This window comes from Contarinia nasturtii, unplaced genomic scaffold (genome assembly GCF_009176525.2).
Source record: "Contarinia nasturtii isolate CC-2019 unplaced genomic scaffold, AAFC_CNas_1.1 Cnas_scaffold_864, whole genome shotgun sequence".
Lineage (NCBI taxonomy): Eukaryota > Metazoa > Arthropoda > Insecta > Diptera > Cecidomyiidae > Contarinia > Contarinia nasturtii.
In genome coordinates, this window is record NW_022198211.1 from 4,452,483 (window position 1) to 4,468,409 (window position 15,927).

The 15,927-nt window shown below is 33.6% G+C and overlaps 4 protein-coding genes across 6 annotated transcripts; 2 read left to right on the forward strand and 2 right to left on the reverse strand.

Moving 5' to 3' along the window:
- Positions 1–361: 361 nt before the first annotated feature.
- Positions 362–4,727, reverse strand: LOC116342538 (elongation factor 1-alpha-like). The gene is made up of 6 exons (XM_031770197.1): positions 4,616–4,727; positions 2,132–3,013; positions 1,804–1,893; positions 1,597–1,712; positions 1,233–1,511; positions 362–1,169 (listed from the first exon to the last, which is right to left on the reverse strand). The coding sequence occupies exons 2-6, from the start codon at positions 2,952–2,954 to the stop codon at positions 1,089–1,091; spliced, it is 1,389 nt and encodes a 462-aa protein (XP_031626057.1). The 5' UTR covers positions 2,955–3,013; positions 4,616–4,727; the 3' UTR covers positions 362–1,088.
- A 732-nt stretch (positions 4,728–5,459) lies between these two features.
- Positions 5,460–10,504, reverse strand: LOC116342485 (GRIP and coiled-coil domain-containing protein 2). The gene is made up of 9 exons (XM_031770123.1): positions 10,391–10,504; positions 10,207–10,321; positions 7,636–10,146; positions 7,479–7,577; positions 7,190–7,384; positions 6,227–7,105; positions 6,022–6,157; positions 5,795–5,957; positions 5,460–5,697 (listed from the first exon to the last, which is right to left on the reverse strand). The coding sequence occupies exons 1-9, from the start codon at positions 10,400–10,402 to the stop codon at positions 5,548–5,550; spliced, it is 4,260 nt and encodes a 1,419-aa protein (XP_031625983.1). The 5' UTR covers positions 10,403–10,504; the 3' UTR covers positions 5,460–5,547.
- A 167-nt stretch (positions 10,505–10,671) lies between these two features.
- LOC116342489 lies at positions 10,672–11,795 on the forward strand. Its single transcript, XM_031770131.1, is given in 3 exon segments — positions 10,672–10,840; positions 10,906–11,352; positions 11,354–11,795. Coding segments are annotated over 3 exon segments (972 nt in total). The 5' UTR covers positions 10,672–10,731; the 3' UTR covers positions 11,770–11,795.
- A 287-nt stretch (positions 11,796–12,082) lies between these two features.
- LOC116342487 lies at positions 12,083–15,340 on the forward strand. 3 transcript variants are annotated; one of them, XM_031770124.1, is made up of 7 exons: positions 12,083–12,266; positions 12,845–12,964; positions 13,043–13,725; positions 13,792–14,334; positions 14,455–14,689; positions 14,754–14,854; positions 14,935–15,340. In XM_031770124.1, the coding sequence occupies exons 2-7, from the start codon at positions 12,849–12,851 to the stop codon at positions 15,090–15,092; spliced, it is 1,836 nt and encodes a 611-aa protein (XP_031625984.1). In that variant the 5' UTR covers positions 12,083–12,266; positions 12,845–12,848; the 3' UTR covers positions 15,093–15,340. The 3 variants fall into 3 exon arrangements, with proteins under 3 accessions (XP_031625984.1, XP_031625986.1, XP_031625985.1); XM_031770126.1 differs by lacking the exon at positions 12,083–12,266 and adding an exon at positions 12,576–12,672; XM_031770125.1 differs by lacking the exon at positions 12,083–12,266 and adding an exon at positions 12,668–12,783.
- Positions 15,341–15,927: the final 587 nt, after the last annotated feature.

Sequence of the window (15,927 nt, forward strand, 5' to 3'; positions counted from 1 at the left end):
AAAATTTGGGACACCCCCATCCCCCCTGGGGAAAAATTAAAAATTCTGCTCAGATAGAAATTTTCTATTTTTTACCCCCAACATACCCCCCAAAGGGTTTTTCAAAATTCTCACCCCCTAAGAGTGAGCCTATTATATGCGCCACCCTGTATATTCGGTAACCTAAAAAGAATTGGGCCTTTTTTCATGAACCATTTTTTTTTAATTTCAAATGGACTTTATCAAACGAAATATACGGTATATTGGGCCAACTATTATTGGCGTCACTGGCGTGGTAAGATGTAACTATGCTACATTACGTTAATAATAACTATTTTGAAGGTAAGAAAAAGATCTGAAAGTATAAATTCAATTTAAACGATTTCTTTTGTTTCCTCAAGCCAGTAAATGCTTTATTTATTTCAAAAAACGTCGTCCGTAAAATTTGATTTGAATCACTTGACGTTGTGTTTAGTTTTGTCTCAGCAGAAAAAAAATCAGAATAACAAATTAACTTAAAGTATAAAATCTAGTGTAAGTATTTCTCTTAAGATCAGAGTAGATTCAAACGTAATTTGGAAAATTGTGGTTGTTTTTTTTGTTATAAAATTGATCTGTCTTTTTGGATCGATGGTTTTGATCTGTCTTTTTGAGCGTTTTTCTATTTTGAATATATGTATTCAATTTGGTTCAAAAAATGAAATAGAATCTATACAGACTATATAGAATAAAAGAATCAACAAATTAAATGAATTTCTATAATAATTAAATGTTTCGCTTTCCGTTCAGCGACAGTGTAAATGAAAACATCATTTTAAGTTCGACTGTTCTTTCCTGCGGAAAATTCGACGATGACGTTCTAAAATACTGCTTAACAATTTAACAATGAGTCGTTTGATGTGGTCGTGATGCTGGGATGTGCATTTGGCTTGATCAAAACATGTGTGGGTAGTGCTGTTACACTGGTAATTGTTATTATATAATGTACTTGATGTTTGACGATTGGATAATAATTGTAGGAGTTGTTTTTTATCGGAATTATCGCTGTTGTATGCATCAATTGAACGTTGATACTGCTGCTGTAATTCACTAGTTTGACGTTGGCCTAGTTATTTCTTCTTTTGGGCTTTTTCAGCAGCTTTCGTTACTTTTCCAGTTGCCGCTTCTTTGAAGTTGACGGATTTGATCACCTAAAGTTTTTATTGTATTTGAGTGCATATGAATGGTAAAATTGTAAAATAGTAAAATAGTACCCCGACTGCAACGGTTTGGCGCATGTCACGCACAGCAAAACGGCCAAGTGGTGGAAATTCTTGGAACGATTCCACACACAATGGCTTAGTTGGAACTAAATTTATAATGGCGGCATCACCCGATTTAATTGCCTTGGGATTTTCTTCGGTTGTTTTGCCCGAACGACGGTCGCATTTTTCTTTGATCTCAGCAAATTTGCACGCAATGTGAGCGGTGTGACAATCCAATACTGGAGTGTATCCATTGGCAATTTGACCTGGATGATTCAAAACTATGACCTGCACGAGAATGGTGTGCATAATGAATAATACTCTATATACGAGCATTCATATGTGCATCTGAAAATATTTATGAAAGACATACTTGTGCTGTAAAATCTTGTGCTCCCTTTGGTGGTGAGTTCTTTGAATCGCCTGCCACATATCCACGACGCAATTCCTTCACGGAAACGTTTTTGACGTTAAAACCAACGTTATCGCCTGGTATCCCAATAAATCGTCATTACAAATAAAATACATTTGAATTAATAATTGGCAATAAAATACCTATTTTTTACATGAATTTTCTTACCTGGCAATGCTTCTGGTAATGCTTCGTGATGCATTTCAACAGACTTTACTTCAGTGGTGATATTAGCCGGAGCAAAAACAACGACCATACCTACATTACGAAAAATAGTAAAACATATTAACAGACAATTGAACTAACTGGTCAGTTAAGCTGACAGTACGTTAGCCAGCTAAATGGAGTAAAACAATAGAAGTTATTGTTATAATGAACAATCACTTCTATTAAAACAAGCTAGCTAACGTACTGTCAGCTCAACTGACCAGTTAGTTCAATATATTGTCTGCATATTAATAGTTTAATCAAAAATAATTATAAATACAGCATTTACCAGGTTTAAGTATTCCAGTTTCAACACGTCCGACTGGTACGGTTCCAATGCCGCCAATCTTATAAACATCTTGCAATGGCAAACGTAATGCTTTATCAGTGGGACGAGATGGTGGTAAAATTGCATCAAGGGCTTCGATCAAGCATTTTCCTTCGGTTTTTCCTTCCTTACGTTCAATTGTCCATCCCTTGAACCATGGCATTTTGTCAGATGGTTCAAGCATGTTATCACCGTGCCATCCAGAAATTGGAACAAAGGCCACGGCAGCCGGATTATAACCGATTTTCTTAATGTACGAAGAGACTTCTTTTTTTATTTCCTCGTAACGAGTTTCGCTGTATGGCGGTTCAGTTGAATCCATTTTATTAACGCCAACAATCAATTGTTTTACACCCAAAGTAAAGGCGAGTAAAGCGTGCTCGCGAGTTTGACCATTCTTTGAAATACCAGCTTCAAATTCACCGGTACCAGCAGCAACAATTAAGACAGCGCAATCGGCTTGAGATGTGCCAGTTATCATGTTCTTAATAAAATCACGATGGCCTGGAGCATCAATGATGGTCACATAGTATTTTGCTGTTTCGAATTTCCACAAAGCAATATCAATGGTAATACCACGCTCACGTTCTGCCTTCAATTTGTCCAATACCCAAGCGTATTTGAAGGAACCTTTACCCATTTCCTGAGCTTCTTTTTCAAACTTTTCGATGGTCCGCTTATCGATGCCTCCACATTTATAAATCAAATGACCAGTGGTGGTAGATTTACCCGAATCGACATGGCCAATCACCACAATATTAATATGTATCTTTTCTTTGCCCATTTTTTTAATGCAATGAATTGAACTTATACGCGCAAAATGTGCCGCTTACAGTTGTTTGTCTATTTGCATAATTGAAAAGAAAAAATACATATAGATTTGGTATCAAACTATTTATATGTGCGGAGAAAATTTTCTTTTTTTTATTCTTATTGTGAACTAAAATAAGAAAAACGACACAGAGAATTCTCTCTTTGTCCGAATGATATAGTTGAGCCAATGCTTAGTGCATGAAATGTTGCATGTGAATACGCAACAAAATTAACTAACCCACAAGCAGAGAGACAGGAGAGGATATTTTAAGATAATTTGCCGAACCAAAAAAAAATTGCATTCGTTCTGCGACGTATCATTCGGTACATCTAGCTTTATTTTATGCTCATTGCATACACAGACACACACCGTACATATATTTTTGCAAAATATTCGCAGAAAGCAGTTTGACAAACCAATTTTGCAGTTTCATTAGATGGAAAAATTTATGTAAATTGATGTAATGATTTTGCAACGTGGACTAATACGAATGTTCTAAATGTTATTTGAAATATTTATTAAGGTAGAAAATATGCTCAATAGAATGGATGGATTGAAAAAAATATTGATTAAATTCTACTTGTATAAGTTAATATTCATTCCTTTTAGTCATTGTCATAAAGAAATCTATGTCTATTCGTCTATAGCTATTCATCATCATCATCATCATCATCATCATCGCAAACTGCGCACTTATAAATGCAAACTGACGGCATTTTTACGGTTATTTTGAGATCGAATTTCGGCTGGTTCTTTTTTTTTCGTTGTTTGCTTGCTTGCTTGCTTACATCAATGTAATTTGAAAGATTTGATTGAATTTCTACTTTCAATACGATTTTCGTATTAAAATTACAAAGTTCACAAATACGTCGAAGTGATGTATTGTTTCTAACACGATCAATAAAAATACATGACACGAAATTGCATTCAGAAATACAAACACACGTATAAAAAGGGACATACACACACATACACACACCGCTAAAAGGAAATGGAATTTTCTCGACTACTCGCCGGCAATAATTTTTGGCAACGATATCAAGAAATATCTTGAAGAAAACTCTCTCATTCGTCATTCATTCCTATTAATTCTTTATTTTTAATTACTTTAGTTTTCAATCCTTTATGGAGTGATTATCCGATGTATGTGAAAAGTATTGAAATTTATGTCAAAATCAATAAATGGGAATTTCAAAATGGGTTCCGGCTAGAACAAAAAAAAATTGTTTCCCATAAAATGGGACACACGACATTTCAACTATGTTTTGTAACTAACAAAAATTCAATGTTAGAATGCATCCTGGGTGTCTTTTAAGATGTTTTTCTTTCTCTTCAAATCATCAATTTTTATTGAAATGTACCAAAAAAATGTCTCCAGTATTATTATTAATCAAATGATAGTGTTGACGAAAACAACGACTTAAAAAACCTAAACTTTTCCTACGACATAAATAGTTCTTTTGAAAGTACGTTATCAATATAAAAAAGTTTTGTCTCACATTTTTTTTCTTGGTAGTACACTTGAATTTAGACTAATTACAATTGATTGCTATCAAGCTAAGAAAAATGACAATAATTTTGAAAAAAAAAAAGAAAAAAGATTCGAGCAAAAACGATTCTAAAGTACTTACCCGCAAAACGTATCCGAAACGAAAGAACGATATTTTCGAATGCACACGACTTGATTTGGAATATTTGAATATGTATTGCACATGCGTGTGACTTTCTTCTCCTTTTTTCTTTGTAGTATCTTCCTATTGTTGAAATGCTGAGTTCATATTTGTGTAGCGGTTTTCCCTTCATGGCATCTATTCGTGTAGATGTATTTCGGCGCGCGTTGTGAACGCAAGCCAAAATATCGACAGATAGGTCGTGCAACGCTGCAGTAGTCATTTGTGTATTTGTGTTGTGAAATACCGAAAGAACGATAATGATACACTTATTCTCTGTTCATACAATATTCTATTCTGCAGAACCATAGCAGGCTTTGTCTGTGTATTTGAAAACAATCAAAGGAGTCACCAATTTTGGCTTGTGCAATTCATTTTGAATTCATATTATCCACAGACTGGTTGACGGGTGTATATATACTCAACATTTTGTCCATGATTATTGATTATATATACGTGCTTAACAGTGTAGCATGGATATTTTGAATTTTGTAAAAACGTTGAAAAAAATTATAGTTTATATAAAGACTATCCGGCCTCCGCTCGCTAAGGCACGCTCCCTCGGCTAGACATGTTATTGTAATTCCTATCTCTGAAATTACTATCTCTATAGATTTTGACTTTATAAAATTTTGTTCATTCAATATTAATTTCAATTTTAAGTCATAGACCATGATCGACCGTGATCTCAGTCCAAAGTATAAGTGTGCAAAGTTTGGTTCAGATCGGTTGAAAATTGTGAGAGGACAAAAGAATGGCATTTCGTTTTTATAATATAGATTTTTGGTTTGATTAATTTTCAAGTAGTTTTTGAGTTATTTTATTATTTTAAAAATAATTTATTTTGGTGATACCATTAACAATAAAAATTATTGATTCATTTTGATGAAGCATTACCACGTTGGCAGTAGATTGCTCCAACTTATGGACTCTCCCCTTGCTACAGATTGCAATGTTTTGCTTTCATCAGGACTTAATTTTAGAATAATATTTAATACTGGCACCAAGTGAGCTCGTTCATCCACATTATTTATGGTTAAAAACTAAAAATTGGACAAAAAAATCAGATATCAACCGAATGCCATAGCTACATCGAGTAATTTCCATCATAGATGTCAAATCTGTCCATATAAAACTAACCTTGAAGATAACATTTTTCATATATTCCAAATTTTTCATTTCTTTCTCGCGTTCCGTCGAGCGTTCTTGTCGTCTTAACTCCTCTTTCAGCATAACATTCATTTCAGACAATCTAGTAACATCCATCTCGGCTTCCGATAATAAAGTTGATAAATGTTTCAACCTAAAAAAAACATTTTAGTGAAAATTAGTTTGTATTTGAAATCGATGGTAATAGTTATTCATACCGGCTCTGTTCAGCTTCGAATTTTTCTTTGGAAACAAATCTGTTATCTTCATTTGGTTCAGCTGTCTCTAACTCCTCATCATATGTATATGTATTCGATGCCAAGAGTTCTTCAAGCGGCATAACCTCATGCTTACCTAGGGTTGCGAATCACAACAGAAAAATTTGAAATAGTTAATGAAATAACAGAAGTGATTAATGTTTACCTCGGGAAACTTTTCTTTGATTTGTTGATGTACACTCTGAACCTTCTCCATCCTGTCGCTCATTCATAAGCAGTTCGATTCGTTGTTCAGTTGTCAATTGTACACATTTAGCAAAACTAAGTCCACTATCCTCTGTGATTTTTTGGCTCTTATTGGCAGTCAATGTCGACGATTTTAACGCGGTTACTTCTTCTTCGTGTCTCTTCTGCATTTCTTCGATTTGATTTTTAAAACAATTGTTCAACGTATCAACTTGCAAGCGATGGATTTTAAGCGCTTCATGGTGTTCTTTTGTTTGTTTACGACTTTCACTTTGCATCGATTCAATCTGTTGGCGTGTTTCATCAAGCAATTCAAGAAGTTTCTTGCAACGATCCTGTAGGTTTGTCCTTTCATCTTTTAATTCATCGATTGTATTTTCCATTCGTCGATGTTGCTCACAAGCGTTCGTCAATTTTGCATTAAGATCATCCTTTGTTTTTGTCAAAATTGCCAATTCTTCTTTGAGCTCTTCTTCGCTGCTTGATTCTTTTGATTGCGCTTTTAATACTGTTTGCGCTTTTATTTTATAGCTAGCAAAGTCTGTTTGAACATTAGACAATTCTTGTTCACAATTATTCAATTTGTTTCGTAGATTCCGTGCTTCTTCTTCAAGAGATAAAATTTTGGTAACATTGTTTTCGTTGTCTATCTTCTGCTTGGAGATAAATCTCTGTTTTTCCACTTCATTTTCGGACTGTTGAGATTGCAAATTTGTTAATTCGATTTTAATTTGATTGGCTGCATTCACATGTTCATCAATAATTCGATTTAACTCGCTTATTTCGGTATTGTTCTCCTTGAGTTTGATACGTTGCAGTTCAGTTTGTTGCTGGTATTCTAAAAAAAAGAAGATTTTTAACTAATATATTGAATTGTCATATTTAGAATTTACATATTGAAATAATCTTTCGAGATTTTTACCATTTGAATTTTGCTTTTCAATTTCCAATTGATTAGTCAAAGATTGAATGTCCATATTAAGCAGTTTGATGGAGTTTTGATGGGTCTCAATTTCCGTTTTTGCTTCGGATAATTGCTTCAAATTTGTTTCATATTTTTGTGAAATCTCCGTCAAGGATTTTTCGTAAGCTTCAACCTCCAAATTCAATACACTACCTATAGGGATGATCAGAAAAAAAGAATGAAAAAAAATCAAAGGAATTGTAGAGTAATGGAATAGTAAGTTTTAAGTAAGTATTTAATACACTACTTTTTTTCATTGTAGTCATTAGCTTATTCATCTCTGATTTGATCTTTGATGCTTCTTCTGCTTTTTGTATAATTTCATTCTCCTTCTGTTTGACCACGTCTGAAAAAAAAGACATTTAATAAAATTACTTTATTCTAAAATATATGTACGTGCGTACCTTTCAATTTAACAATTTCGTTTTCTGCATTTTTCATTTGTTGTATAATATTTTTGTTGTCATTTTTCAAAGATTCGATTTCGCTTTTGATTTTAAGACTGGTTTCGGCAGTTACTTTAATATCTTCATTCACAATTCGAAGTGATTTGGCTTCTTCTTCGGTTTTTTTAATTTGTTCGTTCAATTGTTTGATTTGTGAGTTCAGTTGTTTTTGTTCGGATTTCATTGCATCGATTTGGTCGAGTAATCGATCGTTGTCCTTTTGCAGAGAAATTAAATTTTGTGCTTGAACGGGAACAGCTGCACGGAATACAATAGTTGATTCAGCATCTGTAGATTTTACTAATTCAAGTTTTGCTACAGTAGCTTGTAGTTCGGCATTTTTCTTCTTCAATTTTAAGGCTATCGCACGCAATTTATTATACTTCTCTTCGAAACTGTCTTCAATGTCTCTCATTCGTGATACTTCGTCGGCTCGTGAAATTGTTGACGTTGATAGAATTTCATTTTGATTATCAAATTGATTGCGTAGTTGTTCCAATTGTTTTATTTTATCTTTAACATTTTCTTCCAATGAATTGATTTGCTTATATTGATCACTAAGTTTTACTTTGTATTGGTCAATTTCAGTCGTTTGATTTGAAATTATTTCGCCACGTTTCTTAATAACATCGTTCAATTCTCGCATTTCAGCCAAGAGTTCTTCATGTTTCTTATTTGCTACAACTTCTTTTTCTTCAAGAACGAGCACTTGCTTACATTTGACTTGGTTTTCTTCAGTCAGTTTTTTCATATCATCACGAATGATTTCCAATTCTTGGGCCAATTTATTTAGTTCATCATTTTTTTCCACAATTTGTGATTGAAGTGATTTGTGTTCCTCTTGTAACTTCCCATATTTCATTTCATTGTCATTGATTTCATCATCTTTTGACGTATCCGATTGTACTTCACCAATCGTTTTGCTCAAATCTTGTAGTTTTTCATTCAATAGACTGATTTCAGTAAGAAGTGCGTCATTCATTTTTCTGCTCATCATTTCCTTCTCTTCTAATTCACATATTGTTTGGATTTTTGCCTGACACTCGTCATTTCGCTCTTTTATTTCAGCTGTGAATTTTTCGTATTGTTCCTTCAATGAGACATTTATCTGCTCTGATTCTTGTGTCAATTTATTAATCTCATAGTTTTTGTAGTCGATTTCAATTTTAAGTTTTTCCACCATGTCATTTAAGTGTTTCGTTTCGTTTGAAAATTCTGTATTCTCCTTATTATCTGCAGCTGATTTTTCTTCCAGTTCATATAATTGTTTCGATTTATTCTGACATTCTTTAGTAACTTTTTCTATTTCAGATCCACATTTTACACTTTCTTCTTGTAATGAAGAACACATTTGTTCCCATTCTTGTGTTATATTGACAATTTCCGAATTCTTATCTTCGATACATTTTTGAAGTGACTTGTATTCGGTTAGCAACATTTCATATTTCTCCCTAATTTCACCCGTGTCATTATTTTTAGTAACATTTTCAATACGTTGTCCCAACTCATCAATGGTTTCCTTAAGTTTACCTATAGTTGATTCACGGCATTCAATCTGTTTTTCTAGTTCCAATTTAGTCTCATTCAAATAATTCACTTCTTTCACCAAAAGTTTGGATGCGTGTGAAATTTGTGTATGCCACTTTGTTACAGAAAGTGAATAATCAACCAACAAGTCGCTCAATAGCTTTTTCGATTGTTTTACTTCTTTTAATTTGCTTGAAAATTCACAAATCTTCCCTTTGTATTTGTCCAATTTGTAGGTTTGTTCCTCGCATTTTTTCTTCAATTGCTTGTTTTCATGATGAAGTTGTTCTTTAAGCACATCAATTTTTTCATCGTCCTTAGCCCGAGATTGTTGTAATTTATCCAACTCTTCATTCAACAAATAGAATTGAACTGAAGCCTCTTCATACATTCGACGATTATTATCACGTTCCACTTGCAAATTATTAATAATCTCTTCGTTGGTGATTGTAGAACTTGCTGCAGTTTGGGAAGCGTTGAAAGCATCAAATTTTGTTTGAAGCTCCCGATTTTCGTATTGCAGCTTATGATAGGCGGCTTCCATTGTTTTCCATTTATCAATCGATTGTTCGAGTACCAAAAGTTCTTGTGTTTGATGTTGACTCAATTCGGACACTTTCGTAAATTTTTCATCTAATTTACGTAGATCTATTTCTTGTTCTTCATTTTCATTAGTCAATCGTTGGATTTGTTTGGCTTTTGCCTCATTCTCAATTTCCAATTCCGATAATTTGGTCAGTTGATCATTGCATGTGTTCAATTGATGATTTAAGTTTTTTATTGATTTTTCTAAATCGGCAATTTGATTTGCTGCCTCCAATTTATTTTGTGTCAATGAATCTACGATCAACTGCATTGTTTTTAAACAATCTTTATCGGCTTGCTTTTGCGTATCACATTCGGCTAATTTCTCTTTTAAAGTTGTTACCTCATTGGCCAACTCTGGAACGAAATTGAAACGTGAATGTATTGCTAAAAGTTAGAAAAATATCGAATACAAACCATCTTTGGATTTTTTTGCTTTTTGTGCAATTACAAGCAATCCTTTACATTTTCGAATGAGATCTTCGCGATCAAGGCTTTCAAAGACACCTTTTTTCTCTGATGACGCATTCACCTGCAAATGAAAATAAAACTCTTGTATCCAAATTGAAAATACACGTTAAAACTTTTTTATTCAACTTACAGATGAATCCATTTTTAAAAATTCACTTCAACTTATATATTAAAATTTTATTGATTTTTTTTATGCCACGACTATTAAGTGTATCATCAAGAAGGAAAAAAACAAACACTTTCAATGTATAGCATACACGTATAAGTCTTATTTGTTGACACTAAAAAAGACACAGTTCGCTTTAGAACGACAATTGCTCAAATAAAAAAAATGATTACACATATATGACACTTCGAACTGTCATAATAATGAGTTTCCCTATCGGGCGCTTCGTTAACACACACCATGCACTCAATTGCTTTGGAAATGTCATTATATCATTTTCAAAGTGTTTTATTCACGTAATCGTGATGTTTAGCAGTAAGAAACGTTTGGCACAAAAAACACCGGCGCAAGGAATTGATCGCAAAGAATTCATCAATCTCTTAGTCGATGAATATTACGAAACGACAAACGTTGGTGAGTTCAACATTTTATGCTTTGCTATTACGAGCATCGATATAACCCATTTATATTATTAATAGAGGCACAAGAACAAGTTACAGCAAATTTGGCAAACTTCTCGTACGATCCACTGAATTGGGAATACCTAAAGGAATCCAAGGCAGTTGAACTATTCCTACAACTTCTTAATAGTGCAAATCAAATTTTGGTTTCGCATGGTGTTGCAGCACTGTGTAACATATGCTTGGATCACATTGTACAACGAATAATCATTGATGATAACGGAATCGAAGCCATTTCATCTCTACTAATTCACAATTCATGTGAAGTGGTTGAAAATTCGATTGCAACTCTGCTTCAATTACATACAACCGAAACACATTCAAACATTTTTTCTGTACAAAATCGATGCAAGGTCGCAACGTATCAGAAATCATCAAATATTCCACTACAAAATTTGGCAATCATTTTTCTAGAGACCGCTCGTGATGTTACGTTGGAAACAAATGACACTCAACCATCGACTTAAGCCGGTATTGCCTATGTACAGTAGTATAATTCGAAGATCAATGTGTAGCATCAAAATACCTCGAATAGTTGAGAAACGAACTATTACACAGGATGAAGTCGATCAATTCGCAAAATTATCCGGTGATACGAATTATATTCACAGTACTGAATGTCCACCAGAAAAACGTTGCGTTCATGGTGCATTTCTAAATGCAATCGTGAGTGGAGTAATTGGCACAAAATTTCCCGGCCCTGGATCAATTGTAGTGCAACAGGAATTTGTTTTCCCACAAAAGTGCGTCTGTGATGAGGAGATTACTATAACCGTAAGAATGTTGGAAAATCGACATATTAAAAAGATTGCATATGAATGCCGACAAAAGGGTTTGCCAATTTTTACTGGAACAGCAAATATTGTAATTAAAAATGTTTAATAAATTGAATTTGACAAGAACTGTGAGAGTGACGTCTTTTTTTGCTGTGGTGTTTATTTTGTGTATACACATTTTCATTTGAAGTCGTTTTATTGGTTCAACATCGCTTGAAATGTTTCTTCTCTATCTCTTTCATTCTTGAATACTTTAATGTATGTAAAAGCATTATTTTGTGATCGGTCATCATATTCGTCGCCTGCTATAAGGCATTCCGATTTGTGTTTATCCTGTGTTTATTTTATGTTAATGTGTGAGTCAGAGCAGCATGTAACGATATAGCGACATTGCGAAACAAATAAGTGTGCGTCTCACACACAGCATTGTACAACGGTTCACAGGGAAGAAATCTCAAACGTTGTGGCCACACGATTTACAAAACGGATTTGTTCACTTTGAGTTTGACATCGGAATTTGTAAGACGTGCTTATTTTTTCAGTGTGTTTTTGTTAATAACGATAAAGACGACGACGACGAAAACAACTAAAAACATAGTTTGGGTAAGTAGAAAAAAAAAAAATTTCCGTCATTTTTGCAATTATTGTCCAGTTTAAATTTGATCAAAATTTGTGCATTTCAATATCTATGAAAATTCTGTGAATCGACAAATGACCATTTCTAAGAAACATGGCGTGGTTTGAATTCGGTTCATTCCAAAAATAACATTAAAAAAAACATTAGGCAAACAAACGAACTACGTTCTTAATTCAAACGTTTATTTTCGCTCTTTCACTCCTATAACAAACATATATCGTACATTCTGGAGTGTCATTTGTTTTATGGCCAAAATCAAAAGTGGTCGCTGCAACGTTTGCAGTGTGAACATAGCATGCTTGTGTACAGTAATTTCATTTAAAGTGTATTTGTATCTGTATGTCACCGATGAATAACAAAAAAAAATATTTGGTATGAAACTATTCTAAATTGTGGATGAGAAAAAATGCATTTGTTTATTTTATTTCAAATATTGTACGCAGTTACGTCAGATTTTGTATAAGATTGTTGTTCTATTTAGAAGTTAGTTAAAATTACTCGTGTTGTATTTCAAAAACAAATAAAAATCTTTTTAAATTCACAGTAAAATGTTGGAGACTTTGACATCCATAAAGGCAACGTGTGGCAATCTATTGCACTCCTTATGGAAAGTCCAAAAAGCACCTGAATCTATTGAGCCCGATGCAATGAATGAAATTTTGGGGTGCGTGTAGTTTTTTCATGATGGTTCTATCATAGTGATTTGCTAATTTTGATTTTGTGTGAATAAATAAATTTCCAGGTGTCTAAAATCATTACAAAACTGCGAGAAAGAGCTCTTAACCGAATTACATTTAAAAGATTCAAGGTTATTTGCTGTAATATCTGAGGAATTTCGACAGCAACATGTCATGAATGACATGGGAATCAAACCATCGGAAAATCGGGTCGATTCAACGAAATCAATTCACGAGAATAACGTTCAAATGACATCAACTTTAAATGGTACTATTGACCACAAAATTACACCCAATGAAAAAACAGCGAATATAACTAAAATGGTTTGTGAATCAAATTCACAAATGGTCGACGAAAAACCAAACGGTTCCCTGCAAGTACAGGAATTGCATTTGAGTGACAGCACTGTGGATTTGAATGTACAAAGCGCTAACGAGAACGTAGAATCAGATGATAATTTAATTGTGGACCATAATGAGAGCTATTATCTCTTATTGCATGCGATCGAGCATTTGGAAGGAAAGCCGGCAAATTCAGTTGTTACATTAAATTCAACAATTCCAGAGCTCACCAACAATATAGCTGATTTTGATGTTCAAGCCGAAGAATTTGTCACAACAACACAAGAAAATGTGGAACATACATATGCTCGCAATCAACCAATGAGAGAATCAAATCATAAGTCTCAATTAGAAATTTTCAATAAACAAAGACGTCGTAGCATGGATTACCGTATAATGTCTCATGGTAAGAAAGTCTCACATTTAAAATCAATTTTATCGCAAATGTTTATTCTCGTAAAATTCACTATAGCCATAAGTTCCTCGATGGACTATACAATGGAACCAAAAGTGAAAACCCAATCTGGCAACGAAACCAAAACAAAGTTGGCCAAAGCAATGGAAAAGCGTAAATCGGCTACTCGCAAAACAATTTGCTTTGAACGGCGGTCAAATGAGCACGATGATGACGATGAAATGTACAGTTTGTCACGAAATTTTAAACATGCTGACTATGAATCAAATCCAAAATTGGCCAAAGCAATGGAAAAGCGTAAATCGGCCACTCGTAAAACAATTTGCATTGAACGGCGTTCAAATAAGCACGAAGATGACGATGAAATGTACAGTTTGTCACGAAATTTTAAGCAGGTAGCCAAGGCTGACTATGAAACAAAAATGAAATTGGCCAAAGCAATGAAAAAGCGTCAATCGGCCATACGCAAAACAATTTGCATTCCACGGATCAAAGTTGAGGAATTCGATAATGAACGGCGTAACACCTCAAACACCAATTCTCAAATGTATGCTATGAACAAAATGTTCCATGAACTTTGCATCTTCTGCGACAAAAAGTGTAAGCGAAGTGAAAATCCATTGCTATCCATTTCATTCTTTCGATTATTTTCCCATTATTTCCATGTTTTGTTTATTAGTTTCCATTACTTACATTCTTTTCTATGTGATTCATTCCCAGGTAAACGAAGTCTGGTGCAACACTATGTGCAAGAACATCCAAATTTGGAAATTCCCATCTCTCGTCCATCACCTGCAATAGCAAAAAAGCTACGATTGCAACCAATGAAGCACACATTGATCAATCGCAAAATCCTGGGCAAATGTGTATTTTGTGAAGAAGACAAAAGTTTTGCAAAATCTCACTGGGAAACCCACATTACCACCCATACTGGCGAACATATGTTTGCATGCAGGTTACAAAGTTACACAATCAATCGATTAATCAATTTCATAACATATATTAAACATTCTTATCAGTAAATGCAACAATATGGTGAAAATCAAAGGTGAACACAGTAAAAAGTGTAGCGGTGAACCGTTAAACATATTCCGATTGAACGACAACCACGCATCAAAGGGTACTATATTAAATTAAAATTGTATTGGTTGATCGCATTATTACTTTTTCTATTTCTTCTTTTTCGTGATTTTCTCCAAGGTTTTATGTGCAAGGACTGTAACTATCTTCAAATTTGGCGCAACAACATTATCAAACATTTGAAAAACGAGCACGGATACATGGGACCAGAAGAAAACTATCATTACGAAAAATTCACGTTGGTTCCAAAACGAAGCGATTTGATTCCATTAGCATAAAAAATTTCGCTAAGGAAATTTATACAAAGCTAATACAAAGCCATTAGTCCGACAATGCCATAGAGGTTTTATAATCGATCCACTAAAAAATTAAAATAAAAATCAAATCGAGCGAAAGAAGATCGCTGTAAAATTAAAAATTTATAAACATTTTCATTTTATATTTCATAATATTCTAGATAAAATCATTGATTGCTTAGATAATCAGATTATTATACGTTGAAAACATAAATAAAATCCAACCGGCTAAGCCTATGAAGAGACAAAATGCGAATTCCCCTCATCTGTGCCATCTTGTATTCCATAGTTGAACTCAATTTAGTTACAATGAATTGAATCGAAAAAGAGAAAAAAACAACAACAGTAACATGGCTACATAGATCTGTTGACCAGTGAGATACGTATAACAATAAAATGAAAGAATGAAGAAAGCGTATATGTGTATGTATGCATCAGCACGCATAGATGTACAGCTCTGTGTGGCCGTGCTATTGTTATTGTTTTTTTCTCTTTTTCATTTCAATGCTACAGAATTAAATTCAGTTTTTCGATCTAATTCGAACTAATGTGAGATGGCGCTGATCAGCTGCGTTCGCATAAAAAAGTTCCCAATCTCATATACGTCAACCCCGCTTGATAAAATCAAGCAGGACAGTAATAATACATATAGTTTGTATAAAAGGTTAATCAGAGGACTAAGACCTTCCTGATTATGAAATCAAACGAACTTATTGTTGAACCCATACATATGCTACTAAATGAATAAAAATAAAATATTTTGTTTATGAAAAACACTGAAATTCTTCATTCATTTTATTATAGTTTCTGTTTGTTT

What these genes read in the sequence shown, in the direction of transcription:
- LOC116342487 (XM_031770124.1), top strand. Translation starts at nt 12,849, where the DNA reads ATGTTGGAGACTTTGACATCCATAAAGGCAACGTGTGGCAATCTATTG. An exon ending in GCAATGAATGAAATTTTGGG is followed by an intron (nt 12,965 to 13,042) that starts GTGCGTGTAGTT and finishes ATAAATTTCCAG; the next exon opens with GTGTCTAAAATCATTACAAA. An exon ending in CATCTTCTGCGACAAAAAGT is followed by an intron (nt 14,335 to 14,454) that starts GTAAGCGAAGTG and finishes ATTCATTCCCAG; the next exon opens with GTAAACGAAGTCTGGTGCAA.
- LOC116342538 (XM_031770197.1), bottom strand. Translation starts at nt 2,954, where the DNA reads ATGGGCAAAGAAAAGATACATATTAATATTGTGGTGATTGGCCATGTC. An exon ending in ATTACCAGAAGCATTGCCAG is followed by an intron (nt 1,713 to 1,803) that starts GTAAGAAAATTC and finishes TTGGGATACCAG; the next exon opens with GCGATAACGTTGGTTTTAAC. An exon ending in CACAAGATTTTACAGCACAA is followed by an intron (nt 1,512 to 1,596) that starts GTATGTCTTTCA and finishes ATTCTCGTGCAG; the next exon opens with GTCATAGTTTTGAATCATCC.
- LOC116342485 (XM_031770123.1), bottom strand. An exon ending in AGCAAAAAAATCCAAAGATG is followed by an intron (nt 10,147 to 10,206) that starts GTTTGTATTCGA and finishes ATTTCGTTCCAG; the next exon opens with AGTTGGCCAATGAGGTAACA. An exon ending in TGAAAAATGTTATCTTCAAG is followed by an intron (nt 5,698 to 5,794) that starts GTTAGTTTTATA and finishes TCCAATTTTTAG; the next exon opens with TTTTTAACCATAAATAATGT.